The following is a 27,559-nucleotide window of genomic DNA, read 5'->3' as shown; positions in this document are numbered from 1 at the left end:
TTAGCTGATTAAACTAGCCTTCATGCCTTTAGACTGGAGGAACCCGGAGAAAATGCAAAGTGAAGATCTCTTGTCAGCCATGAGGTTCAAACCCAGAACCTGGACAGTGGATGGTAGACAGATGGTAAACGTTCAGTGTTTAGGATTCAATAGCATCTAGTGATGGGTTTGCATATTTCAACCATTTTGGGAAGGGGTGCTCTCACCAGTTTGCATTTCCAGGTATGTTGTGTTTGGGATAAAACATAAAGATTTGAGAGGCCTGCCCTAGAGCCAGTGATTGGTTTGTCACTCTGGGCCACTGTAGAAACATTACGTGCAACATGGCAGAGTCCATGGAAGACAACCTGCTACTCATGCTATTAGAAAAATCTAATTCTGAAGTAACGAAAACACAGCAGTTCTTAGCTTCAGGTGATAACACATTACACCAATGAACATTATATTCAATTTCTGCAAATAAATCCCCTAAATCCTACAAATGAGACCTTTAAGGGGTTGCAGCAGCAGTGGGTTGGTACGTCACTGCTTATTTGCCTTCTCAAAAAACTACAACTCAAGCTACCTCGGCTACATAGATACACATGGACTCTGTTAATACTGTGCTTTGTCAGTTTTGACTGCTTGTGTTTGATTATTGACAGCAGGTTTTTCTTTACGACGTCTCTGTGATACAGGTTATTTCTTTCCAAAATCTTCTCACCTCAGTAGTTGTTATCACAGTCAATAAATAAACAGTAATCATTATATATATATATATCAGTCAAATCTTACACTGAATTACAAATCAAACACACATCTCCTGTTGACTTGTTTTCTGTGTAACCCCAGCTTCCTAATATTTTCACTTCCTTATCTTCCTCCCTATTATAGCTCATCCACTTCTCTGCTCCTCCTCTTCAGTATTGGCCTCTCTTTACCACCCTCCTCTCCTCCACCACCACCACCGCAGCCTATTTGTCCTCTCCATTCCCTTTCTACTCTTCCTCATTTTCTCATTTTCCTGTTTCAACTATCTGCTTTTTCCTCCTCCATCACACTCACAGTGTTGTCCTCCTCACACATCCTTCTTTATCTCCTTGCTTTCCTTCTCCTCCACCTGCTTTTTGCTTAATTTATCAAATAGAATTAATGGTGTAAAGTGCTTTAATGGCTACATGTGTGCAGACGACTTAAGGCCCTTAGTCTTGACTGTAATTTATTGTCTTTAATGGTACATGCTTGTAATTTGTTCTCACACGTTAAGGCAGTTTTGTAAATGATAAAAGTTTCTCTCAACATTTCGAGGGAAAAAGATCGTGATGTGAGGATAATATTTGTGAAAGTAGATGCATTCGGTTCTTGCTCGGAGCATGTTCATTCATTTACTATAACCATTTGGCGACCAGGAGACTCGGAACAACAGCGTCGCCGCTAAGTGGAACAGAGAAGGGGAGCAGCTGGGCAAAATTCACCTGCCACTTCCAATGTGAATCAGAAATTGCACTCAGCATCCCTTCTCCAGCAGGAGCAAAGCTGTGGCCATACAAATCACAGACAGTAGATTGAACGCAGGGCCGTGATGGGAACGGGAAATGGTCACATTCTTTGAGACCCGCTGTGTTTGATAGACAGAGTTTCATGGTCGGCTGAAGATGAAGCAATGGGTGTAACACACTGATTTACAGCAGCTGTAAGGTTGACAGAAACCAAAGTGGTAACTTACTCTGAAGTGTTTTGTTCTTCATAATCAGGGAGACATTAAGTCGTATATATTCATTTTTTTATGAGACACTTTAAGATGATTCTTTTTCTGCCTTTAATTTGATAGTCAACTGTGAGGAGGCAGACAGGGAACAAGGAGAACATGTAGGGGTGTAACGTGCAGCAATGGTCTACAGCCAGAATCAAACATGGATTTGTAGTTATGTGGCACGTGCTGTTAACATTCAGACACCAAAGTGCTGCATTTAGCCAAATATGTTTGGAGGGAATTGTCATTCTGGAAATGTCATGATTGACATCTGAGACTGACCGACGATTGGTTGAGGGGGTTTATCAGAGGAGCCTCGCTACAGTGGCTCCACTCCATGATCGCTACTGTGCAAACTCTGGTTCCAAATGTACGAGATGAAGACATTCGAATCCGGGATATTTGGTTTCATCTCTGAATAGTTGGAGGAGGTGGGACATGTTTATCTTTATATGGTTATAGACTGAATATTGTAAGGAAGAGTAGTTGTCTGTGCACATTTTGTAATTCAACAAATTATATTAAAACATTTCCTCATTTTACATGTAAACATTATTTCCAGGAGACGCCAGGAGGAAAGGTTTATCCTCTGAGACGTCACTCTGAATACTCCTGCTAAAAGAAATGTGATATTTCCCTCACATGTGATTTGAACTGGGACTTAATATTGGTGTGTATTCTCTTCTATTGTTGCTGACAGATTATTTAAATGATTACATTGGCTGACAGATGGTGCAAAGGGTTCACACTTCATATTCTACTTTGGCAGGTACTGTATTTCATCAGAAACCTCTGTCTGACCAGCTGTTTGTGCTTTAGCACTGTGGTCATCCAGTCCTCTGCAGACTTACTGAGCATCATTCTGTAGCTAACCCTGAACTATAATTATATTTTTATCCTCCTATCACTGCATTCCCGCCCTTGTAGAAACACAGGGTGTTCAGCTCTTCTTCGCCTGCAGTGACTCTTTGTCTCGCAGGGAGGCAGTGCTGTGTCACTCTCACCCACATGAGAGCCTCGGACAGACTGCAGAGAGTCTGCATGTCAAAGAGCGGTAACAGATTGCTATTATACAATATATACTTTCACACAAAACCACAAAGTAGCACAGACACTCATCTCCCTCTGTGGGATAGCTACCGGTCTGGACTCCAGCAGCTCTGAGCACATCAACGTGATGTGCACTTTGGCCAGCAGCCACTAAAACTGACCTCATCAGTGCAAGAGCGGAAGTATGAGGAGATGCCACAGGTGAGCGAGAACGCCCCCTGTCTGAAGTAGAAAGTGTGGCGATGTTTGTGTTGATATGCGGATCCATATCTCAGGGTTCAAGGCCAAACGGTTGTTTATATAAGTCTTCAGCAGACGTTTAAAGAAAGAGAAAAGAACAAAAACACATATTCATGCAATTGGAAATTGAATTCTCTTTGGTGAGAGAGAAGAACAGTTGGTGTACTAAATATATAATGTGCTGTAAATATCTGGTATAGCCACCGACTGGAAAGACAGGTGTAAGAACAGAAAGAGAGGCCGGTAGAAAGCACAAAGTACGGATAAGAAACAAACGGGCTGGTCAGTCACTCATTCAGACAGACGGTTATGAAGAAGGGACACACTTCATCATGCACTGACAGAAAGTCGAGACGGACATTATGCTGATAGAAGAGAGGTCTGTCAGTCACTCAGTCCGATGATGTACGACTGATTCACAGTTTCACACAGACGCGCAGAGACAGATGCACTGATCTCCGCACAGACAAAACTTGCAAGACAAGCAAGCGAAAATGCCACGCATCCCAGATCAGTTCATTCTGAAGGTGGCACAGTCGGGCAGGCGGCAGTCGGGGCCGGCCATCAGGGAGAGATGTGGGGCCACGCTGCCCCAATATATACTTGCAACATTAATATTTCAAACTTGTTTTTCTGGGAATTTATAGTCTGGCTAGCTTGGCGCTGTTGGCCTCCATCACAAACAGTCACTTCATAGCAGCAGGTTCATGTTTCTGTGTAAGATGATAATTGTTTTCCATTCGCTGGTGTATAGGAGACGTTTAGCTGCCACAAAGTGGGGCAGAGTCACATATTGTGACGTTAAAGATGACACAGCCTAATATATGAATGTTAAACCTGGGTCGTCAGCTCAAGAAGTGTAGTTAATCTTATTGTATACAATTGGGAGAGGGGCGGCACGGTGGTACAGTAATTATTACTGTCAGCTATGCAAGAAGGTTCCCGGTTTGCATGCTCTCCCATTTCCCTCCCATAGTCCGAAGACATGCAGATGGAGGTTTGTTTGATTGGATACGCTGTTGACCTGTCCAGCTCCAACCTTGAACCTCAGAGGATAAACAGTATAGATAATGGATACATGGATGGATGGAATAGCCACATGTAAAGCTACAGATCTAATTTCTCTATGATTATTTTCAGAATAAAATGTCTTGGAGCTGGTATGAAATGGTACTGTAGCTATTATTGCTATACAATATTATGAAATACTTTATTATGAAAAATAATAGAATTTTCATATACAAACAAATTCTCAGAGTTCAAAGACGGCCAACCAACCAAACCCAAACACAATCATCATGTATGATCATGTTATCATCATTAATGATCATGTTATTATCATGTATGATCATGTATGACAAAGAAAACCCACATTTCACAAGATCTTTTTTGCCATCTTTGTCTAAACAATTACTTTAACATGTGTTTATAATAAAATATTAGCCAAGACATTTTCTGTCAATCCAATTAATTGACTGACCTTGTTTTATTTGTAAGTCAACCACGTTCTTTATTTCTGTGGTTACACTGCACTAACTTTAATGCTTCCTCTCTGATTCAGAACCAGGTAGAGAGTCACCTTCTCGTCTAATCACCGACAGGACTAAATCATCTCCACGCAGTGTTGGTCAGTGTTGTAGCCAGTAAGCGTGAGCCGCTGTGCGCCGTGACGCGCTCATGGAGGGAGAGAGAGGGAGAGAGAGGGTGGTAGGGAAAGGAAGGAGAGAGAGGGAAAGAGAAGGGGGTGAGAGCGAGATCTCATCTCTTCAAATCCACCAGTCAGCTTCCCAAAACATTGGTGATCTTCAGTGAGAGCCGCTCTGCGCCTCCACCTCCCAAACTGTCTGCGCGCAAACTTCCAGCACACGTCCAGCATGAGCGGAGACAAGCGCCATGGATGCGCCACATGAGGCGGACCGGAGCAACTGAGGCCACCGCGCAAAGTTTGTCCGCAGAAACCCACTGTGACACTGACTGAACAAACACTTTACGCCTGTTTTTTCTCCTTTTCCAACACTTTTTACGCGTCGCCTGCCTCTTGGGATTGCTTGGATTCCGCGTTGTGTCTTTTTTATGTTCATCCAGGGAGACGTGTAGTTTTTTTTATCGGGGTGGTCCGCTGTAAAGGAAGGTGACATGCAGGTTCTCGGTTGGACCATAGTTCTCCTCTGCCAGTGGATCCTACGGAAGGTGAGTTTATTTTCATCCTGAGGAAAAAAAAGAAACTTAAAAATATCTTTTCACATCCAGAGATGTTGGGTATACAAGCTTTTAGAGAAAAGCACCTTTCCTCTTCTGTCAGGTTCAGTTTCCTAGAAATCACTCCTCTGAAAAACATAAAAATGTTTCTATTGTTTCACATATTTTACCGGTGGACCACATCCAGATTGACCTGCTTATTCTGTAGTTTGTTTTATATCACTGTGCCTGCAGGGTCTCTTTTAAATCTTCCTTCTATGGAACTTAATTTAAACTTGTATAGATTAATAGCAGCTTTTTAAACTCCTGTAAAGGGGGATATTTTTTTTAGGCTCTATTTTTGTTTTATTAGTTTAAATAGAAACGCATAAGCGACTTTTGTCCGATCACCAGACGCGCAGATTTCTGCTGTCTCGCTTTCACTCCCACTTTACGCACTCCTCCTTATCTATCTATCTTTTTCCGCTCCCAGCGACTTCCTCTAATTTTTCTTCAGAAGTCAAACCAGCCCGTGGCTTGTTTAATTATCTCGGCATCGTTGTGGAAAATACTTTTTACGCACTAACTGTAGTTTGGCTGCAGCAGCTGCTGATTATTTGTGGTTAAAGGCGTGCGTGTGCGCGAGTACGTGCGCACCCACTCGTTTTTGGCTGTTGTGCACGAGTGTTTTCCTGATTGCTTTACACTGGACAGTAATAATGTAGCCTACATATTATATCCTCAACACATAACAGAGCACAATACAATTCAATACCACACAATACAATGCAACACAATACAACAGTCTGTCCCAGCAGATACACAGCATCTGTACTCAGTGTGTCTTTGGCCTCAGCCAGAAATGAAAGAGAATAAAAACATGACCTTTCACCATGTTCCCCATCTCCTCCCTCTTCTTCACCTCTGACTCCTTCATTTTCCTCCTCCTTCCTGTTCCTTTCCTCCCTTTCTCTGCTCCTCTTCCATTATGGATAACTTTACCCCGACTGGTTTTCATTAGAAACCACCAACTGTATCTATACAAATATCGCTGTAAAAAGAAGCTGACTCTGTAAAATCTGGTTGAGGTTATGACACGACTTCTGTAATCTGCTATTTTCACAAGGTTTAAAAAAAACCTGCCCTGAATTGAAAATAAGAATTTGATGCAATCGTCACACGGAACAGTGTAAGGACTTATATAGAGCACGGGGGGCGGATGGGTGGGGACCCTTGCTGCCTGGTGGCCAACAGTAGCCGACGTAGTCTGCAAACACCAAACACTGTGAGGCGTTTGCCATGTGTGGGTTTTTTAAACAGGCTGCTGGCAGATTGGGGTGAGGTTGTATTGTGGCAGGTAATAATACCTTCGGTATTCTGAAGATTGAATGCAAATCATGTCTCCTACTGCCGTGCGTCGTCCACTCGAGAGTGCAACTCAGGTTCAAGCATCAGGTTCAACCTGGTATTAGATTATATCAACCACGCTCTCTTCAGCAATCTTCCATTTGGAGTTGAGTTAGATGTTTTTCCTTTTTTCTCTCTGAGGCGTGAGGGAGGATAAGAATCAGGTTTGTTTTCAAAGAGCACGTAGGTTTAGATGACTCAGTGATTTCGCTGACATAATCTGACGTGGAGGCACTTTTATCTCTAGGGATTAGGAAGTGAAGAGGAAAAGGACGCGGTGAAGAAAGGGAAAGACGAACATAAGGAAAGACAGGATAGAAAACAGAGCGGTACAAGTCAGCGGAGGGTGAAAGAGGAGAAGGAAACATTAACTATGTCTCTAACTGAATCTGGTGGTCTCTTTGAACAAACCCACCTTTAGTGGTCATTTAGAGTCATTTAGAGGCCTGTTGAAGCACATGTGTGAGAGCATAAGTGAGTTTTTGCAAAGTGAAGACGAGGAGACGAAGGGAGAAAAGGATCAGACTCGTCTTCTTTACATCATTGTTTATATTTTGTGAATGCATTGAAAATTTAGAATAAAATGTGTAGATCATTTTTCAAATATCTCCCTGAAAAATTGAATTTGTGTTGACGCACTTGGATGAGGACATTTTGCGGGTTGTCTCTTACATTTGTATATATTTTAAAATACGAAAAAACAAATTTTGCTTCCTGCCTATGACGTCTAATGCTGCGACATCATAATTCTTTACACCTTGTACTTTGAAACGATATCTACAGTAACAGCACTACAAAAGAAGAAAAGATGTGTGAAAAGCGTCTTTACTGTTTTATGCTCCCAGTAGGAACAATAGCATTAGCCGGCATCTCAACCTGACAAAATCCTCTTATCTCTCCCCATAAAACAACTAGCTGTATACCCCCGGGATATTACAGCAACTGAGTCACTTTAATTTCATTATATATATATATAGTCCTACTTCCCTTGCAATCACGTCTCTCGCATTCTGCATAGCTTTGCGTTTCAGCAGTGTCTGTATTTGTCCCGGGAAAATGTGTATGTGAAACACAGTTGCTGTGTGTCCTTGTGTTTGTGCCCACATGTTACGCACTTATTCATACCATTGTTGGGGGGGAAAGCAAAAAAAAAAAAATCTGTGAACCATCAGAAGAGCAGGATCAGATGTTTTTCCAGCACGGATTAAACCAGGTGGTTGGTGGTTTCCCTCCCACTCGCTGCGTCTTTTCCGTCCATCCATCTGTCCGTCTGTGGATCATCCGAACCGTCAAGCAGCCCAGTTTCAACAGGCAGGAGGCCCCACTGGTCTGTAATCTGTGCAAATTATATTCTCCCTTCACAAACCGATTAGATGTGTAATCTGTTGAATCATGATGACAGAAGCAATCACATTACTGCTATATCTGTTGCCTCTGAAATTGTTCCCGCAGATCAAAGCGTTCTTTAACCTAAAAAAAACCCCTGCACAGATTCATACAGTGTTTTAATGAATTCTAACATGGTTTGCTTAAGGTTAAGCAACAATCCATTTTTATTAATTTGCTTTCTCCCCTTTCAAGGGCTCTATGCTCCACTTTTGACAAGCCATTACTTAAAAAATAAGCCATCACTTGCTCTGTGCAGTGAATAGTTCCACCCCAGGCTTTGTATTGGCCTTGAGGAGGGAAGAGAATTTAATTATAATGTGTGAACATGTCCTATGTTTTAGACTAATGTGAAATAAAACATCATTACAGACGTGTGGGTTCTGCTTTTCACGAGCGTCGACAGCAGACATTAATATATAACATATAATTGCATCTCTGGTGATTGAATTTAAATGTTCTATTTCAAACTTAAAGAGGATAAAGTAAGGTGTGTGCAATAATTGCATCATAATCCCTCTACTTTTCTACAATAGATATCCAGTTATAATACGCGAGGCAAACAGCAGGCTCAGAAATGAATACTGGAGCCAATATTTTGGTAGCGCCAACTACAAACACCTTCTGTTTGACTGACAGCTTGACTGCTCCTGAAGTTCTTAGAAAGGGAGAATTATGTCTGAAATTATTGATAAAGCCAAGGTATTATTTTAACACGGAGAAGAAGAGAATCCAGAACCTGTGAGGTTCATGGACAGAGCTGCTGCTGATCTCACTGTTAAACAGACCTGCTCCCAGTGTTCGCTCCATTTCCTGTTGGATCCACCTGATAATGTTTGATGTGCAGATGGTAGAGGGGATCCTGGGTCAGACACTCAGCTACTATTCACACATAGTAAGACATTTTTCAGCCTGTGTGTGTGTGTGTGCGTAAAGTGATTAGTGGTAGAAGGGTTAGTGAGAAAGTGTTTAGATCTTTACTAAAGAAAAAAAAATACTCCATTACAATTAAAACACCTGCATTAAACAAAGTAAGTATTATTTGCAAACTACTTCAAAAGTGAATGTATTTGTGAAGCAGAGTTAGTCTAATTATTATCAGATCATCAGTTTGTATGTAGCATTTACTTTTATAGGTTCAGGGTTTGTGTATGTGAGTATGCAGTAATATTCCACCACTGATCCTCTTTCATTTTACTGCTCATTTGTGTGTTTTTTATGTGACGATGTTGCTTTATCTTCACAGCTTGTGAATTTGCATTCAAACTGTGTTACGCAAGAGTTTTAATTATTTTTTTCAAGATTTTATGTTTTCTGTAATCTTCAGTGCAGAGGAAACGACAACATCGTGCATATGGGGTGAGTGTAGGTTGCTGCATTGTTATCATCTCCACTCCACTCCTCCTCCTCAACTGGTCCTATGGAGCGTCACTGTAAATAACCAGAGGTTGTTGAAAGTCAAGAGAAGAGTGAATCAGGAGTATATGGGTTGATGTTTATTTTGTAAGTGTGTGATTCAAAGTGCTTTTAAAAAGCACAGTTTCCACATAAAGGTGAGAGGAACATGATGATGTGTTGAGGAAAAGAGTGGAGTCATCCAGCAGCCACTTCAAAGTAAATATATCACATGACCTCATTTACCTACTTTTACACAGCCAGTCTGAAGCAGAACAGATGTGTTGGGTTTAAAAGCTGAGGTTGAGCTTCAGATATGGGCAGGAACAGGAAACTGAAAAACTGAGGTGTTTTCACTGCCACATATGCATTTGGTTTTGGAACCGGTTTGAGGAAGAGGTCTCTAAACTAGAATTAATGGAGGAAATCTTTTGTGTGATGGCAAAACTGTAAAGTTCACACATCACACACACATTCATACAGTGCTTCTGCGTGCAGCACTTTTATCTTTTGCACATCATATATACTGCCGGCACAGCCATCAGGGACAAGTTGGGGTTCAGTATCCTGCCCAGTGTGGGAGGTGGGGATTGAATTGCAGACCTTGTGGTTAGAGGACGACCTACACTTCCTTCTGAGCCACAGCCGCTCGTGTCCTTAGCAAAACAGCCATAAAGTTTGAAGTGGATCAGACTAGTGGTTGTTGATTGAATCAAAGGATGGACAGACTGACATTCCTCCATTTAACCTCCAGGTAGATGAACCCTCCATTTACATCACACCATGTCTTAGCTGTTAAACGTAGCTACTTGTAAACAAATGAAAGTGTATAAATAGCCCAATGTACTCATATGAGTGTGCACTGATCAAGTTTATTTTTCTAATTAATTGAATAAACTAGTCTCCAGCTGCCAGAGGAGTTTTGCTTTGGTTTGGATTGACAGGGGTGTGAATGCCAGATGGTTATTTAGTGCAAATCGCATGGGCGATGGGTTGAAGCTTTTATGATGGAAAAGAAAAAACATGTAAATCGGAGAAACAGAAGCTGATCATTTAAATAAGAAGCTCCCTTCTTGTCTTGTCTTGGCTTCTGTTGTGTTGTAGAAAGGTCTAATATAAAATGTTAAACGCACCACGGCAGTGTTCAGATAATACAAAATGTGTTGCCTCTGGTTTTTGTCCATTCATTTTACAGACTGAATTTACAAACAGGACTTGAAGCTCTATCTACAGACATACAACTCAGTGTGGTGCCTGCATATGAAACATGTCACATGTAATACTGACAATTTTCACATTCGCTGGACAGATTATTGGAATGCTGGTATTATGCAGGGCTTGGCTGCCCAACCAAATAAATCTGAATACAGAAATGATGTGTAGCACTAAAGCACTGTGTGAAAGTAATTGAGGAGGAAGGCTGAACTTTCTATTTGACTTTAAAAAAGCACGACCCTCAGCAGGATGAATGTTTTCTTTAAAACATTTTCTTGACTGAACTGCCGCACCCTAACCTCGGGAGGGTGAGGAGTGAGAATCCATCTTGTCAGGCCCCCAGCTATTTGCTCATGGCCAAACCACGGTGGTCCGGACAAATCAGCATCCGATGAGGGAGGACCTGCGGTTCGGAGCGTGTCTCAGGTGTGATGGTGGCGAGAAATAACATTAACGACAACAGTGACTCTTAACAAGGTTATTGTAGATGCTGCTGTTGCATCAGTTGTCAGAGGAAGAGTAAAGAACAGCCCTGAAAGCTTCTCTTGTTGAAAAGGATGTTTTCGCTGCAGCCGCTGTGATAGACAGTGATAGACAGATGGTTCGTCCAATCACCTGCCAAGTATTTTTTCTAGAGCGCCTGTCATTTTCTAAACTGTTTTCAACAGTCTTCCCAGATGGTTCTGTGTTAGAAACCATCTGGCACGTCAGGTTACAGCCACACCCTTCACCACATGTCAGAATACTGTAACTGTTGCATCGGCACAGCTTGTTTAACCGATAATAACTAAAAGGCAGTGGTGGAAGAAGTTTCAGGAACTTTTAAATAAAGTTAGTAAAACTATAGTATGAAAGGACTATCTTAAAAGTAAAAGCCCTGCATTTGGAATCTTTAAATGTATAATCAGCTCAATGAAGTATTAAAGTATTAAAGGTAAAAATACGTAATATGGAGAATGACCATTAAGGATATGGAGTTGTTGATGTTGCCACTACTTACTGTCATTCAACTTCAGGACTGCACTGCCCCATTGAGTGAGTCAAGTTCATGTACAGCTTTTGCTTGACTTTTTGTCAATTTAATTTTCAATGCATATTATATTTCCAATTCTTTATTATTTACCACCATTCATTTCATATTTGGTTCTTATTGTGTATACTATCTTTCTTATTGTGCTAATATAACCTGTGGGAGGGCCGGAGGTGCTTTATGGTATAATCATCAGTGACATTGGAAGAGTGTAATTAAAAACAAAGTAGCTCTAGTAACTGGAGCTGTCAAACATAGTAGAATAGAGTACTTTAAGTAAAGTAAAAATTAAAGGTAAAAGGTATACATCAAAACTGTAGTAACTATTGGTATGTTTGTAGTTTCCACCACTGCTAAAAGACAAAACAACAATAATATTAATAATAATAAATTAGATTTTATTCAGTTTAAACTGTATTATTTAAATGAATATAAAATGCACGCAAATGCAAAAATTGTGGTGTGAATCCTCCCACTCTTTTTCCTTCAGGTAATACTGCTACTGAATGGATGAATTGTGCACAGGCAGCAGTTTAGATGATGTGTCAGAACGGAAGTGCAGTAAAAAGTCAGTCTGATTGAGGGTCAGTGGATAACATAGCAGTAATACTGTTTGTACATAGATAACTAACATCACACCTCAGCCACACAACTGCTCTGTTATTGGCATTATGGAAGCTCACTTCATTTTAAACCATGATGTGAGAGGTTTAGTTCATTAATTCACTGGAGCGCAGTGGAAACAAACAGTTAAGGGAGCAGTTTTTGAACAGTCTTCAACACGAGCACAAAATATGCCTGACATGTCTTTGGAAAAGTTATTTCTAGAACGACAGTGAAACCATGGTTAGACAGACAGAAAAGCAGAACATTGGGCTCCACATCAGACCATGTGAATTTTACTGCCAGGATGATCTGGAGGAGAAGGCCTGTGGACAGCTGCTGCCTCTGCCCCTAGAGGGTCTTGCGGCTCCTGGTCGGAGCCCCTATCCAGCCTCCATCAAAGCTCTCTATGTAACTGCCAGCTCAGGAGGTGTTGATGATAGCGATTGTAAGAGATTTTTGAATTGTTTCTAAGCTGATAGAGAACAAACAGGAACTATAATATTATAAACTCGGTGTTTGTATTGTTCTAGTGTTTGGGACATTATCCGTTTCTCAGATTTTTTCTCTCGGGCCCGATTTCTGTCTCGAACTGAGCTCTACTGTGCAGAACTCAAACTCGCACAGCATTCTAATTCTCCACGCCTACCCCAATGAATGGGCTACCATTATTACAATGGTATTGTGTATGACTCACCAGGCCTTATGGAGAGACTGTCGAAATTGCTCTCTGAGACGAGCTGTTGGGGGCAAAAACAGGGATTGTCTGAGGAGCCGATAACGCCTGAAAAGGAATCAGTTTGAAAATATCCCTTGTAATGTGTTTTCCATAAATATATGTGACACAGACATGCATGCATGGAATGGAGATGGAGTGAATTATCTGCAAGTACACACAGAAACACATGTATATAACCAAGAGGTAAAAAAAGGAAACATGCGGTACATGAGTATATTGTTCTATATTGTCATAACAGAGGTGTGATAAACAAAGGGCTACATTACCATTGAGGTATTACAGCCATGATAGCTGAGCGAGAAGAAGAAAAAAAAGGTTTTGGTCCAATTGTTCCTTGTTCTGAGTGACGTAGGACCTCAAAGCAGAATCGAGACAGTTCCCCCAATGTCTGAACCATGTTTGTGGGTTGTAATGTGACTGAAATTTAATAGAAAGATCAAGGTATACTGATTCGGATGTGCAGACGAGTCCATTGAACCCAGAGAATGTGCATTATATTCAGGCAAATGTTTTTGGTATGACCCTGGGGATGGCATTATTGCTGTATTACTTTATGTTCATACTGACATAGAACATGGAATTTGGTGCAGACTTTCTTCATCCTCAGAGGATGTGGCCCCTCAGGATAGGATTTATTAATTTTGGTTTTCATTGGGTTAGTTTGAAATGAGATAGTTTCCAGTAATTTGGTCATACACCAAAGAAAAGGAAAACTCCCATCAGGCTCGGCTGTACCTTGTGTTCAGTGCTAGTTTGCGAATTTTAGCAAGGTAGCATGTTGAACTAAGATGGCATCCAGGTTCAACATAACATTACTAAGCTAAACACTAGCAAGGTAAGCTATCATTACCATTAAGATTAAAGGTAGGGTTGGTAAGTTGGTCCTTTGACAATTTTCAATAAAGTCTGAAAATACTGAAAAAGCTGGTGGCTGAGGCCTTCACATGACTGTCAGAAACAAGACCAATCATTTTATTTGGACTGAATGAAATGATGTACCTGTCTGTCACTAACTGACCTGTGACAAGAGGGTTACAAGTCGGAGAGGCACACACCTCTGTAGCAGAGACAATTGCCAGACGTTAGTGAGCGAGTCACGCTAAAGTCAGTTTCTGTCAGTTGTCAAACAGCATGGGTAATATCCAGTCCAGGTGTTATTTTGACATTAGCAACAGTTACCTGCAAGTGACTGTCGGACTGAAAAATACTGCTGCGGTTTTCTTCTCTTTTTATGGAGTTTTTTTTGTTTATTTCCTTCAGTAATGTATTCGATTCAATTATTAGTTGGTCTGAATCTTCACTCAGTGGGTTTAGTTGCTGTTGCCCTCTTTTTGTGAGACTTAAACAAAGCAGCAGAGGGGGATTCTGGGTGTGAAGTGGTCAGCCCTACTTTGGATCGCTCTACTGATGTTGCTCCACTTTGAGAAGTCCCCAGTCATCATCATGATGTGAGCAGTGTCTCTCTCTCTCTCTCTCTCTCTCTACCCCTCTCTTGCTCTCCCTCTCTCTCTCTTTTTCCTGGCTGCGAGGAGCAGAGTCGAGCATTGGAAATAGATCAGATCAGAAGGGACGTTTGGCTCCCGATGATGGGCAACGTGTTTGTTTCATACATGCATGATGAGTAGCTCGGCTCTCGGCGGGGGCCACCAGTTATGGCACGGCGCCGCTGCCCGTGGTCAATGTGTTGCCTAGTCTCAGCTCCCTCTGGGAGACAGCACGCTGCGCCTCATACTTTTGCTATTTGGTGCGAGAGGTGTGTATTCTGATGTGTTCACATGTGTTTACTGGTGTGAGAGACAGACTCAACGGAGCACTGTATTGTTGCACAATCAAAATAAAACACCAGGATGTGTATGTGTGTGTGTTGGGATGTGCCCAGTTTGTAATTAACTCCATATACTGCACCAGCATGACTTTTTTTTTCTTGGTGTCCACACATGTATCGTGTAACATACATAGCTTTATGTTTCACAACATCTTGTGATTAATAGTGACACACATGGCGAAGAGTGTAGAGTAGGATTGTGTGCATGTATGAAATATTAAAGCGTAATCCGAGTGACACCAAATATCATAACTCATGGTGCAGACGGCAGAGAATGCTCAGGGTCAGCTCAGCATGAAGACCCTGCTGCCACAGATGGGAATGTGGAGGAGGGATTAGTTTTTATCATTTTTTAATATCTCCAGCGTGGCTTGTAATGCATTAATTCAGACATGCATTGAATTTATTGGAAAACAGCGACAGGGTGGGAGGGGAAAAAACGACATAAGTAACCTAGTGAGACTGGTGACCACCTTCGTACGCTAAGCCTCAGTACGGACTGAACCTCGGCAATCATACTCTCTTAATAAATAAAAGATCTGGCGTAGATCCGCTGGACTAACACGGATGTCAGGGATTTGATGCTGTTGGGTTTGTTCTTTTCAGACATGTAATAATGGAGTCTTGTTTGCGTTTTTTTTGTCCTTTCAGGATTCTAGGAGTGACATGGGATATATTATTGAGATGAAAGCAAGACATTATGCCTGTTGAAGCAGTTTTTGTAATCCATTAGTTTTTTATGGATTGTTTCCCCATGTCAAAACTTTTTTTATATATTGTTTGCCAGACCCGAGCTTAATGGAGAGTGGTCAGGAGATTTCAGTGGAGAAGCGGGCACTCGACACAACCATTTGGTCACAGATCTCCTGCAACTCTCAGTCTATTTCTCCATCTTTCCCTCTCACTGTCTTTCATCTTGCACCTCTCTCACCTGCCACCTGCCTGTCAAAACCTTCACAATCGAGTCTCTATCTTTCATTCCATTGCCCCATTTCTCTTCTTGCATTGCTCTTTTCGTTTCCTCCTCTGTACCCTGCTTCCCTGTCTTGATACTGGTCATGCCCGGCCTGCAGTGTGTCTGATTAAAATGTAGCCCTTGAAGAAATAAAATATGTGAGGAGAATTTCATAGTTTCAGCTTCCAGCTCCTCCTGCACTGGTGGAAATGAGGTTTATTTTTCCATTTTCCTGTCCTGGTGGTTTCTGGCTCCCGTCACCATGTTTCTCTCTGGGTGTCTCTGGATCGAGACATGGCAGTTCGCTGCTGAATTATATAAAATCTCTGCTTGGTTTTTAGTTAATTAGCCAGAGCAATGAAGAAGCAAGGGGGGGATGAGGAGAAAGATGGCAGGAGGGAAGCAATGGCGTGTGTGGAGGCGGTGAGGGTAGTTTTTATCTCCTTTAACTTGATCCAAGTTGGCCCAGAGGAGGTTGCTGGGGAGGGAGTCTAGGCTAGCGCTGAGGATGGAGAGGAGTACATTGCGAACTGAACTTGAGAAAATCATCTCACATCTATATCCCTCGCATTGGCAAATTTCATTAGACTCCTCATGCAGAGCTTAGCTGTCAGTGTGTGTTAGAGGACCTTGACATGCATTTTACCACTTCACGCTTTGGTTGTTATTACAGATTTGGATCGTGAGAATAATATTTACGGGCTGTAGCTGTCAGAGAGGAAGTTTCTAATAAGTGAGTAGCCTTGTAGAACCAGCCCACAAATTTTGTTCACTCACTCGGTCTGACAAGGCTGGTGAGGTTTTTGCTTTGCAAGCAAATAGCGAAGCATGGTCAACTAGTGTCTAACAAAATCCTGATGATTGGATCCACCTTAAACAATGGACAGATCATTTACCATGTACACTACAAATTGAGGGACATGTATGATTAATCATACTGTACAGTTAAAGATGAAGATTTGATCATCATACATGCATTGTAAGTATCTCTAATGTTAACCCTGTCAATCAACATTGTTTGTTGCAATGGTTAAAATGACCCAAATTCAAGTCTTCCTGACATGCAGCCTTTTGGGGTCATGTAAATTATGTCTCCTCTCTTTTGAATGGGTGACAGAAGAAGTGTGACCATGATTTAGTCCCTCGACGCTGCATAAGGAAGCGGTTGGAGCATAGCTGGACAAACAAAATGTCCTACATTGACACTGGAGACTGTGAATCACATCCCATCTTCATGATCACTATCTCTCCTTGACCTTGTAGTGAAAGAGCATGTACAGATTGCTTTACATGATCTCCTAAAAGTTATTTTTACCATGACCACAATATTTCCTGAAGGTTAAGTTGAGTACATACAAGTAACAAACCTTAACTTTAGAAAATACTTTTATCATGGTCATAGGAATTATTCTTGGAAGACACCAACACACAATTTCATTGTTCAAATATTGGGCAAGATAGGAGAATGTATTGGTTCTACTCAAGCTGAAGGTTTTATCACATTTTACCAAAACTATCCCCAAAAACTTTTTCCCTGATACAGTAACTTTGTGGTGATGAGAAAAACAGGGAATGCAAAATCATGTTTAAAATTAGATCTGCAATGCAGAATATATGGTTGTTTGCAAGATTTAAGATTGAGGAAACGTTTTAAATATTGATGCTAAATAAGAAATCTTTAAATGAGGTAATACCAAAATCCCATCTCATTATCTCATTATGTCTCAAAGTGGCTTTGTCCTAAGAAACACAGAGGTCTGACTGACTTTGACCTTTCTAAAGATAACTGGGACTGCAGTCCTCTTCACTCATTTACAGTCACAGTTGGGTCACACATGCTCGTATCCAAAAAAAGAAAAAGCTTTTTCTTTGTGTGCTGCGGTCAGACGCCCGCAGATGGAACCAGTTTCCTAAAGCCTCAGTTCACTTTGCTCACCAGATGTCACCCTCCCCTTGGCAAACACTTGGACCAGGCCCCAAACTGCATGTAACGACATGACCAGCCAGTGACAGGGACATAATGTGGAACCTCGAGAAACAGACCGGCGGAGAATGAGGGGGTAGGAAGTGGCAGACAGAGCGACAGACAGAGAAATAGACACATATGTTCCACCAGCGAGAGGCTGGACATCTCGCTGCAGAGGGCCGTGTTCAGCTGAGGAGAGTGTGAACAATGTAATGCAGCATAAACAAGGAGGGGAAACAGCAGAACGGTGTCATCCCTGCAGGACCAGCCAGGGAATGCTGATTATACTCTTCCTCCTCTCCTCAGGACAGAGAATTTGGCAACAGCATAACCTTAGGCTCCCAGTGCATGTCTGCTTGAGAGAAATATGTTGCATGAGTGCATGAAGTTCAATAACTACAGTTGTGGCATTGAAGGGACAGTTATCGCTTGAGTGAATCCAGTTCATTTGTGAGCTCTGTGATCCAGATGACCAATCCTCCACTAACTGCCCCATTTCTTTGGTTCCCTTCTGTGTAACAAACATTTCAGTTATAAACACAACAGCTTTTTTTTTTTACGTTAACCGAATTTGACACTTGATATTGAAATAAATTAGGTTTTTATGCCACAGGATACATATCTTCTCTGGAAATTACTGTGTGAGCTGATTTCCAATGAAAAATCTGTATCCAAAAGGGAGCAATGTTTTTCTTTTTGTGACAATGTCCCAAACACAACAAACCACTTTTTTTTATACATAATGGTTCAACAAAAACTAAGAACTAAGATTTAGATAAGCTGTCTACCAAAAAATCTTGCTATAGCAATTCAGCTTTGGTAAGCTGTGGTTAGCAAGTTAGTTGATTGGTTTGGATCAAATTGAGTTTAAAGTTTTAAATATTATATGTGCTTATTCTTTTGTGCCTAATTTGCTAAGAAACTGTTTTCCGTGTGTAAGCCATCGATGATGGTGTATGTCTGGTTATGTTGTGTCTCCGATATTCCTCTAATTTTGTTGTGGATTTTCGACCTTTGAGAAAAAACAATGACCTAAAGCTGATGTTCCTGATAAAGATGTGGCATATGTCTGCAGTGTGAAAAACCCTTTTTTGGATAGTTCGGACGGGCTGAGACGCATTAAGCAATAGAAGAAGAACCAGAAATTGAGTTGCCCAGACAGCTTTAAGTCATTGCTTCTGAAGGTGTCATGTTTGAAGAGGACGTTCATTTGGGGCATTCGAACTAGTGTTGAGTACTGCAGCTGAAGTTGGTGATGCTGGTAATAATACCATGCTGATATTACATTCAAACAGAAACTGCTATCGGAATTGATAACATATGAGTAACAAACACATGCTTGTCTACTAACTACTCACTTAATGTAGACGTAGCCCAAGCAAGTGATATTGACAGAACGTACATACGTAAGACAAAAGACTTAAATTCGCTCCCTGAACTGCAATGTGAAACTAAAACTAACCAGGTCAAATGCATGAAATGGAACAAAGACGTGAAACTTGGTCTGAACTCTCAGCTGTGAAAACGCCCCAAGATGAAACAAAGTGGTTGCCGCAAAGTACGGTGTGTTAGAACAGCTTGCATAGACTCAGTCTGGTTCAGCTGTCCTCACCGTCCTCCCCCACCTACACCGTTCCCTCCTTAAACTCTTTTTGTTTTCTCTGTATTCATTTCCTTTTCATTTCTCTGTCGCCCTGTGTGGTTGGATGTTTTCTTGTCGTGAAGATAAGGAGGCCAGCGTGATCCCGTGTCTCTCTGCATCAGACAGCCGAGTATTGAGAGACCGACGGTGTTGAGAGATACCCTCGTGTCCATCGTGTCGGCCTGCTGAGTCACATAAATCAACCGCATGCACATACAAGGACAGAAAGAAAAAGATTAAAAAGATATCCGTGAAAGATTGATCACTCTGTTGCCTTGTAAAGTAGAACTGCCAACAGTTAAAAAAAAAAAAAACGTACCACTGTATATACATACCTGTGCAGAGGTCTGGTATCAAAATTCCCTGTGTGGACCTTGAATGAGTGAAATCTCACTTGGAGAAATGACTCACCCCCAGAATTTATGGGTTAGTTTACAGGCCTGAACATCATTCTTGTGATCGACTTGAAGACTTAACCTTAGAGTAATATCAAAAATGACGTGTCCACAAATTTTGTTCCCGCGTAATTGTGTGCCTCAAGGTTTATCATGTCTGTACAAAATCCCATCAGGCAAAGCTATTTGTATTTAACTGGATGTGTATTGTTTGGAGATTGCCACATCCACTAAATGGAGATTAAATTGAGATTTACAAATGAATGTTGCTGATAAATGTTTTTTGTAATTTTCTCCGATGTTTAATCCAAGCCCCCTTGTGTCACCCATATCAATTCCGTAATTCACATTCCTCCCCCACCTTTTCTTTATTTTAATTTTGTATGAGATGCACTACCTGATCCAGTTATTATCTTTTACAGGACATAGATTAAAAAAGGCTTTGGGATTTAATTTGTCTTTTAAACCATGTATGTGTGTTTTAGACCATATTAATATTACCCACACTGCTGGTGTCTGTGGTGTCTTTACACACGCTGTCTCCACAATGAATTCTATTTTGGTTAGAATTGATTTTCATCCGTGATAACAAATGCTCTTTGTTGCGATACCACCCTTCCATTTTCTTTTGCTTCGTCTGATGTAGCAAAGATTAGATTCTGTTGCCAAACGGTTTAGTTCATGATTTCATTCCTGTTTTTTATTGCGATATCAAATCCCAGTGTCTCCTTCCCATTCACGACTCCAGTGTTGTGGAGATTACATTCTGAGCCAAATAATTTCATACTTGTTTTATAGATTAGACTGAATGTCATGTCAGATAAAGACGTGTCAATCCTTTGAGCCTCAGATGTTTTTTTCATATGTATAAGCAATAGCGGATTTGTATTACACTATTTCCTGGACTATTTCTTCTATTTTTAGGCATCACAAAAGGTCGTTATTTGGCACAAGGCTAACAGAATGTATATAATATATGAACATATACGGTATATGTCAAATGTGCAATACAAACCCTATGGTCAGTGCGGTGGGTTTGATGTTTGCATGACATTCAAATGTTTAAACATTTGAAGTTGAAATTGTCTCATCAATGATCAATTTCCACTATTTGGTTTTCTTATTTTTTTAAGCTACATGCATTTACATTTTGATGGATTTTATCAAGCAATGCTAACTGATGAATATGATGGTTTGTGCTTTCCTGTTGTTTCAGAAGATGTGAGAGAAATGATCCTGTGTTGCTCCTCCAAGAATAACTTGCGTAAAATTAGCCCCTGTGGTTTTGCTATAATATTACTCATTAGTATCATTAATTCAGGTTTAGTCGTCTACCTCTTTCTCTGGTTTTATTGATGCCATTAACAATCTGAAGGAGTTGCTGTGGATTAAGGACATTGCTTTTTTGTCATTCATAGCTTGTTCAAAAGAGCTTTCATTCTGAGAGGTTAAATCCTGAAATAGTTACAAAAATACAGTATATCAAAGGAAAACATCTATTTTTGGCTCGGTAGAGGAACTCCTAACACTAACTTGAGACAATCATTGCATCACCTTGTACACTTCTATAGTAAACCGACTTGGTACAATCAAAATGTCTCCATTAGAGTTTTTAATTAGCAGCTAATTGGGATTGTCCAGAGGGCCCGTGAGCAGCTTTACCAAGACCACAAACAAGTGTCTAAAATAAACAGTGAGCTGCAGTGACTTGAGGGTGTATTGGCAGAACTAACAGAGTGTGTTTAGATTGTTGTGTTTGTGGGTTAATTGTCCCCTGGAGACTGAGCCAACTGTAATGAGACGATCTGAAGAGCTCTGTCTTCATTCTGATGCTTCTGGAGAGGATGATGTTTAAGAATACTGAGAGAATAATCTATGTCCACATCTTGTACTGGAATCATAGGTTTGATAAAAGAGGGTGAGGTAACAATATGGTTTTGATTTCTCATTTCATCTCTCAACTTTCTGTCAACCTGGTGCTTACACTTAACTTGAAAACTTTCTATGCGTATTCCACTACATTTCGAAATAATATACTTTTTACTAGACTATATTATTATATCTGACAGCTATAGTTACTATATCCACTGTATTCACCGGCTTCATAAAGTATAAAAACTCAGAAACTGAAATCTCTCCTTTACAACAGTATTCAGAGTACTTATCTCAGTACTTTTTAGAAGCACCTTTGGCAGAAATTACAGCTTTGTTTCTACTTGAGCAAGTCTCCTCTGGATGTCCACAGATGTTCTGTAGGGTTAAAGTCGGGGCAGAATCTTGTCCCAGGGCCACTCCGGCTTTGTTTTGGCCGTTTGCTTTGGGTCACTGTCGTGCTGAAAGGTGGATCGTCGCCTCAGTCTCAGGTCACATACACCCTCAGGCAGATTTTCTTCAAGGACCTCTTTGTATTTTACTGCGTTCTTCCTTCTGATCAGTCTCCCTGTCCCTGCTGCTGATGTATGACATGTATGAGCAGTGCCATCAGTGTTCATCAGACATGGATCTCCCAAAAGAGTCAAATGTTTGTATCATTATACCAGAAATTGTTTCTCCTTATTTTCTTTAAATCCTAAAAAAGTATAAAGTGAGTCATATAACTGGCCTCTGTCTCGCCGCTCCACCGACCTGATCGATGCGTTGTGATTACAGGTTATTGGCTGGTATTGAGCAATTTAATCCATTTAAAATTGAATAAACTACACAATCAAGTGTGGAAAAAGTAAAGAGTCTGAATACTTCTTGAGGCCACTTTATGCCCCACATTAAACTTCCCAATAACTTGCTTTATTTAAACCTCAGACAGCTACAACATGCAAATTCTGCTTTTATGTTAATGCATCAATAAAAATGACCCAATATATTTTGATACAATAAAATAATTTATATATTTTTCCTCAAATAATACTTCCCTACCTATCACAGTTGGTATGTAATTACCATATTGACCATATTACATGTCATATTGACATTGTACTCAAGTGTAGCTGAAGAAGATGCTCCACATTTCTCATTTTAACACATGCAACACTGATCCTCCCATCGTCCCCTTCTAACATGTCACTTAGCTGAAAATTAGAACTTTACTCACAGTATTGGACTTTAACAGCATTAGGAAAATTAAGATAACATATAATTGGATTGTTTTTGAGGCTTGAGCCTTTAATAAATTACCTCCTTTCCTGTAATTTCCCCATGAAATGTAATTTCTCTGAGTGTAAACCAATGTGAAAGAGCTGCCACAGTGGCTTGTTTGCAGATCTTTACTCATTGTGAGACAAAATAATTGGCACGTGTCACATTGATGCTCACAATGTGAATCACCCTCTTTTCCTGGCTCAGTGAAGTGAAGGCAGAGATCAGACTCGGACTTAGAGTTTGTTTTTGCTAAAAGCTTGCGAGATGCATAATGCCATTACTGATTCAGTCGGCAGAGGGGGTTGTCAGGAAGGATGGAGGCAGCGGTGGAGAAAGAGGGGGGGAGGCAAAAGAAAGAAAAAATCTCAGCTGAAATTAAAAAATGCCATGAAATGAAATAAAGATGAGTGCACCGCTGAGCCACAGACTGAATATAAAAGACAATCCTGTGAAATATACATGGCCAGTAGGAGAGGTGAGCAGAATGCTGAGCTCCAAACTGTACCTGTTACCCACAAACACCGGCACCCGTCCTGAGCCTGTTGATCGTCCCGGAACATTTAGGAACCAATCTAGCCGCTGCCAGACTGTCCAATGGAGCGGCTTTCTGTTCACCTAGGCAACAAGAGACAGGAAGACGTAGAACGGAAAAGACCAATTCCCTATATTTAATAAGATTTGGTGTTCTTTTCCCCCTGTCTGTAATGCCTTTATTATTGCAGATTGGCTTAGCGGTGAAAGGTATTGATTGTGAGCCAGAGCCCCAGCAGGGACTGAAGAGAGGGAAACAGAGATGCAGGGTGTGGGCTTTTACTGGCAGGTGATTTGTATGTGCTTAAAAAAAACAAGTTTTTTGCTCCTGTCAAGTAAGAAGTTATTTTGCAGCACATTTTACACAAAAGAGCAGTTTTCACTTATTTATTTGAATAACGGAAAGTGGTGCTATTCACTGGCAAACTGCTTCAGAGAAATGGTAACTGCAGGTATATGGTGCATGCGCCAATATATGACCAGATACAATATCATCTGTAAGAAGCAGCCGGAGTAAACAACTAGAAAAATGATGTATAAATTCTTTTGTGTTATTTGATTAGAGTTTTAAATAAGGGAGAGACAATACAATTCATGTTGCGTATCGATTTGGCAGTGTAGATAATGATACTCGATGCAGAGCTGCTCTGCTGTTCATTTAATCCCACTTAGGCCCACATGTATTACAGTGGGGGGAGATTTAATTGTTTCAGTCTTTCCAGCAAATCCCCGACATGTAAAATATAATGAACCAGAGTGAGAACAAAGCAAGAACAGAAAGATATATGGAGATGATGAGTGAGTGATTGTGTTCGTGCTCCTATTCTTAGCCTTGCAGCGGGGAAGCAGGACTAATGATGCTTCCTGACCTTAATGCCGAGCACTCAAGGTCAGCCCTCCGCTGATGCATCATGGGCAAGGTGTCCTGGACTGCTGAGGAGCACTGCCAGATTGAGTTTGCTGCTGCTGTTGTTATTTTCTTTGACTTTGCCCCAGAATAACAGATACAATCACAGAAACAAGCAATTTATTCAGCGGCAGAGCTCCAAGGGAACTACCAGCGCTCCTTCTGTTCAAGTTACACACCCAATTATCCACCGTTTCTTCATGTTACTGTACGCACGGTCTGATTTCACGCTAATGCTAATGGGGGAATGATGTAAGAGAAACAAAGGATGCAACGTTTTAAAAGATACAGGGGAGGATGCAGTTGAACTCCACAGCTTTTTCACCAATATTCCTAAACATTCCATCATGAAGATTTTTTTTTTTTTTTGACATGGCACCTTCAACCCAGCTTCAGCTTTGGTTTGATACCTAAAAAAATAATATATAGCAAATTGTTTTCTGACATATTGACATAAAGTTTGTGCATATGGACACAATTTCTGTGTTTCATCTGTCTGGGAGGAGGAGAATGTGGTTATGAAAACACAGAGGGGAAAACGGATTTAAAAAGGAAGGTGCAGCCGTGAGGAAGGCTAAATGTTGGCTGGAGGGAGGGAGAGGCAGCATGTCTGCTTTGCTTGGATCATTAATTTGTATTCTAATTAGCAGGAATGCCACAGTTGGAATGTGACGCATATGTAAGGACGTGGAACGGGGGCGTGTTTGTGTGTGTGTGTGTGTGTGTGTGTGTGTCTGTCTCCCGTGTCTGTGACCTGCCCTGGCTCCAAGTCTCCCGGCTTGTTAGAAATGACAGATTGACGCTCTCCTGCTCCCCCTAACCACCAGCCTCAACCTCACTCTCAAACCCCACTCACCCATCTGCTCTGGAAACATGCCAGATCTTTAGACCCATGTTGTATTTACACGTCTGTGTTTGTGTGTGCGTGCGTGTGTGTGTGCACAAGTGTCATGTCAGTTCACTTTCGTCATTGAAAGACTGGTTGGACCCCGTCTGAAAATTCTTGTCATGCTTTTGTTCATTTTTCTCCCTGTGAATGCCAAGGCTGAGCTGGCTCTGTCGATATGAGCTGTTTTGCCTTTTAAAGCACAAACTGAGGCCGAGCTAAACAGAACAAAATGTCATTGACAGCTCTCCCTAAATCAAGTTTGTTTGCTCGTGATGCACATTATGAGTCCTTGGATTCAAAATCACAAAGGAGCAGTCCTGCCAGCTGAGTGAAACCGTGAATTCAGATGAAGATGGTTAAAATTCCCACCCACTAACTTTCAAAAGAGTTCTGAGAAAGAGCTGGAACTGAATTCACAGGTCACTGTTCATTTCCTGTGTTTTCTCACTCATTGTGGATAGACTGCTTTGGCCAAGCTTTTCATCAGCGGTCCCCAGTCTTTAAAGACCCAGACGGTGCGTAGAGCCGTGCCTCCCGGCGGCCTTAAAACATTCATTTAGATAGTGCCAATATCCAATCCTCCAATATGTTTCTTCTGGACGTATCTTTAAGGAAAAAATCCAGGAGGAGAAATGTATCAGTGTTGATATCCTTTGGTCAGTGACATCACATTTATAAAGGCTGTGCAGTGTTTGTGTACTTGAGCGTGTGTGTGTGTGTGTGTGTGTGTGTGTGTGTTTTACTGAAGCTATTCCAGCAAAGTGTCTTGCCCAGGGACAGAGGAGAGCTGCCCCACGCGGTAATTGAACCACAGATCCTGCCGGACTATTAGTCACAAGTCCTGGTCTGTCCACAACCTTTTATATCGATGTTAAATCAACACAAGCTGTGTGAATAAGAGCAGCACAGTAATACAAATGCAGCTATCATAGCGGTGCCACATTTTCATTTTCTTTTATACAAATCTTCAGAGTTTCTTGGTACCTGAGTAAACTCCTCTGCAGAAGTCACACAGATCTCAGATCAGCAAAATAAAGTGAAGAAAGTGTAACAGGGATTTATCCTCATTGTTTGTACAACGCAGTTCATTTAAAAGATAATAATGGTTCATCATAATAATGTCGACATGATGGACCAACCTCTTGCTTCACCTTCGACCAAGTTTGCTTCGAGATGTTTATCATCACAGCGGTTATTCATGTGAAAAGTAGTGAAATAAAGTAGTTAAGTAAGTAAGAAAACACAGGATGATAAAGATAAGAGAAATATACAGAATATAATTTTAAAAAGTGTTTTTACAAAATGAATATACAATAGTAAAATAAGATTTCTCTGCACAAAGACAAAAAATCTTATTTACCTTATGTATTTCAATTTCATATCAGATTTCCATGTAACTTTATTACATATGTTCAATTTAAAGGGTCACATTTATGTGTTTTCTAGCATGTTGAGTTATTGTGAATACATTAAATATCTTGATTTAATTAGATAAATTGTGTTTAATGTCTATAATTATGTATAAGTTTAACTTTTGTTCAATTACTAACACGTTTTTATAATTGACCCTTTGCATTGAACTTAAAGTTCAAATAAATTTCCACTGACATTTTGTATGTATTTAATTACAGTAAGTCATTGTTTTAGGCATAATTATTTTTTGAACAGAATTCAATTCAACATTTAGAGTTAACAGTTCTGATTTTAATTAATCAGTATCTGTGGGCAGACTTTTTTTGATTGTTGTTAAAATTATAAATAAAGTCTTCATTGATCCAGGGAGGAAAATAATCAATAAATTCTGTATTGATCCAGTGAATAAAATTGTGTCCCTCCCTACAGCCTCTGAACTTTAGGAGGATTTGTATAATTTGGTTTTGTCCATCTTTCCGCACAGACGTGTTTATTTGACTGTACAGTGAGTGTGTGGGTTTTACGGTCATGGATGATGTTCGGGTGTGTTAACCTGTATACGTGCACATCTGGCTGTGGACAATGAGCTGAGACTGGAGAAAGAGAGGGACATTGCTGTCCTCTGTGATCTTTTTCGGCCTGGTGGAGAGACGGTGGGGCGGTCAGACAGACAGAGAGATATAGCTCTTCTAACACCAGTGGATAGTATGACACAAATAGAACTGCAGTGAGTGGACACCAGCTCTCCATGGAAAGACAATCCTGTGTTTCTCATCTCTGTTCATATCTGCTCTGATATTGGGTCTCGGAGTGTGAAACCAAGGCGAATGATGGAGGACCGCTGTCTCAGGGGGAGGTCGAGCAAAGGGGAGAAGAGCAAGGGAGGGAGAGTGTGAACGAATGCTTCGGACAGTTCTGGATGAGCA

The 27,559-nt window shown here is 40.8% G+C and overlaps 1 protein-coding gene across 3 annotated transcripts in view; it reads left to right on the top strand.

The window, feature by feature from the left end:
* LOC109635427 (neurexophilin-4) overlaps nucleotides 1-27,559 on the top strand; it is a 97,509-nt gene that overhangs the window by 54,904 nt on the left and 15,046 nt on the right. The window contains exon 1 of one of the 3 annotated variants that reach the window (XM_020096581.2): nucleotides 4,677-5,212. The exons of the other annotated variants lie outside the window; for them this stretch is intronic. Within the exon in view, the coding sequence (XP_019952140.1) occupies nucleotides 5,159-5,212 (54 nt within the window). The 5' untranslated portion in view covers nucleotides 4,677-5,158. Of the gene's footprint in view, nucleotides 1-4,676; nucleotides 5,213-27,559 lie in introns of those variants that run through there. 3 annotated transcript variants of the gene reach the window in all.

This window comes from Paralichthys olivaceus, chromosome 2 (assembly GCF_024713975.1).
Source record: "Paralichthys olivaceus isolate ysfri-2021 chromosome 2, ASM2471397v2, whole genome shotgun sequence".
NCBI classification, from domain to species: Eukaryota; Metazoa; Chordata; class Actinopteri; order Pleuronectiformes; family Paralichthyidae; genus Paralichthys; species Paralichthys olivaceus.
Note: the sequence above shows the minus strand (reverse complement) of the source record. Positions and strands in the feature narration are given on the sequence as shown.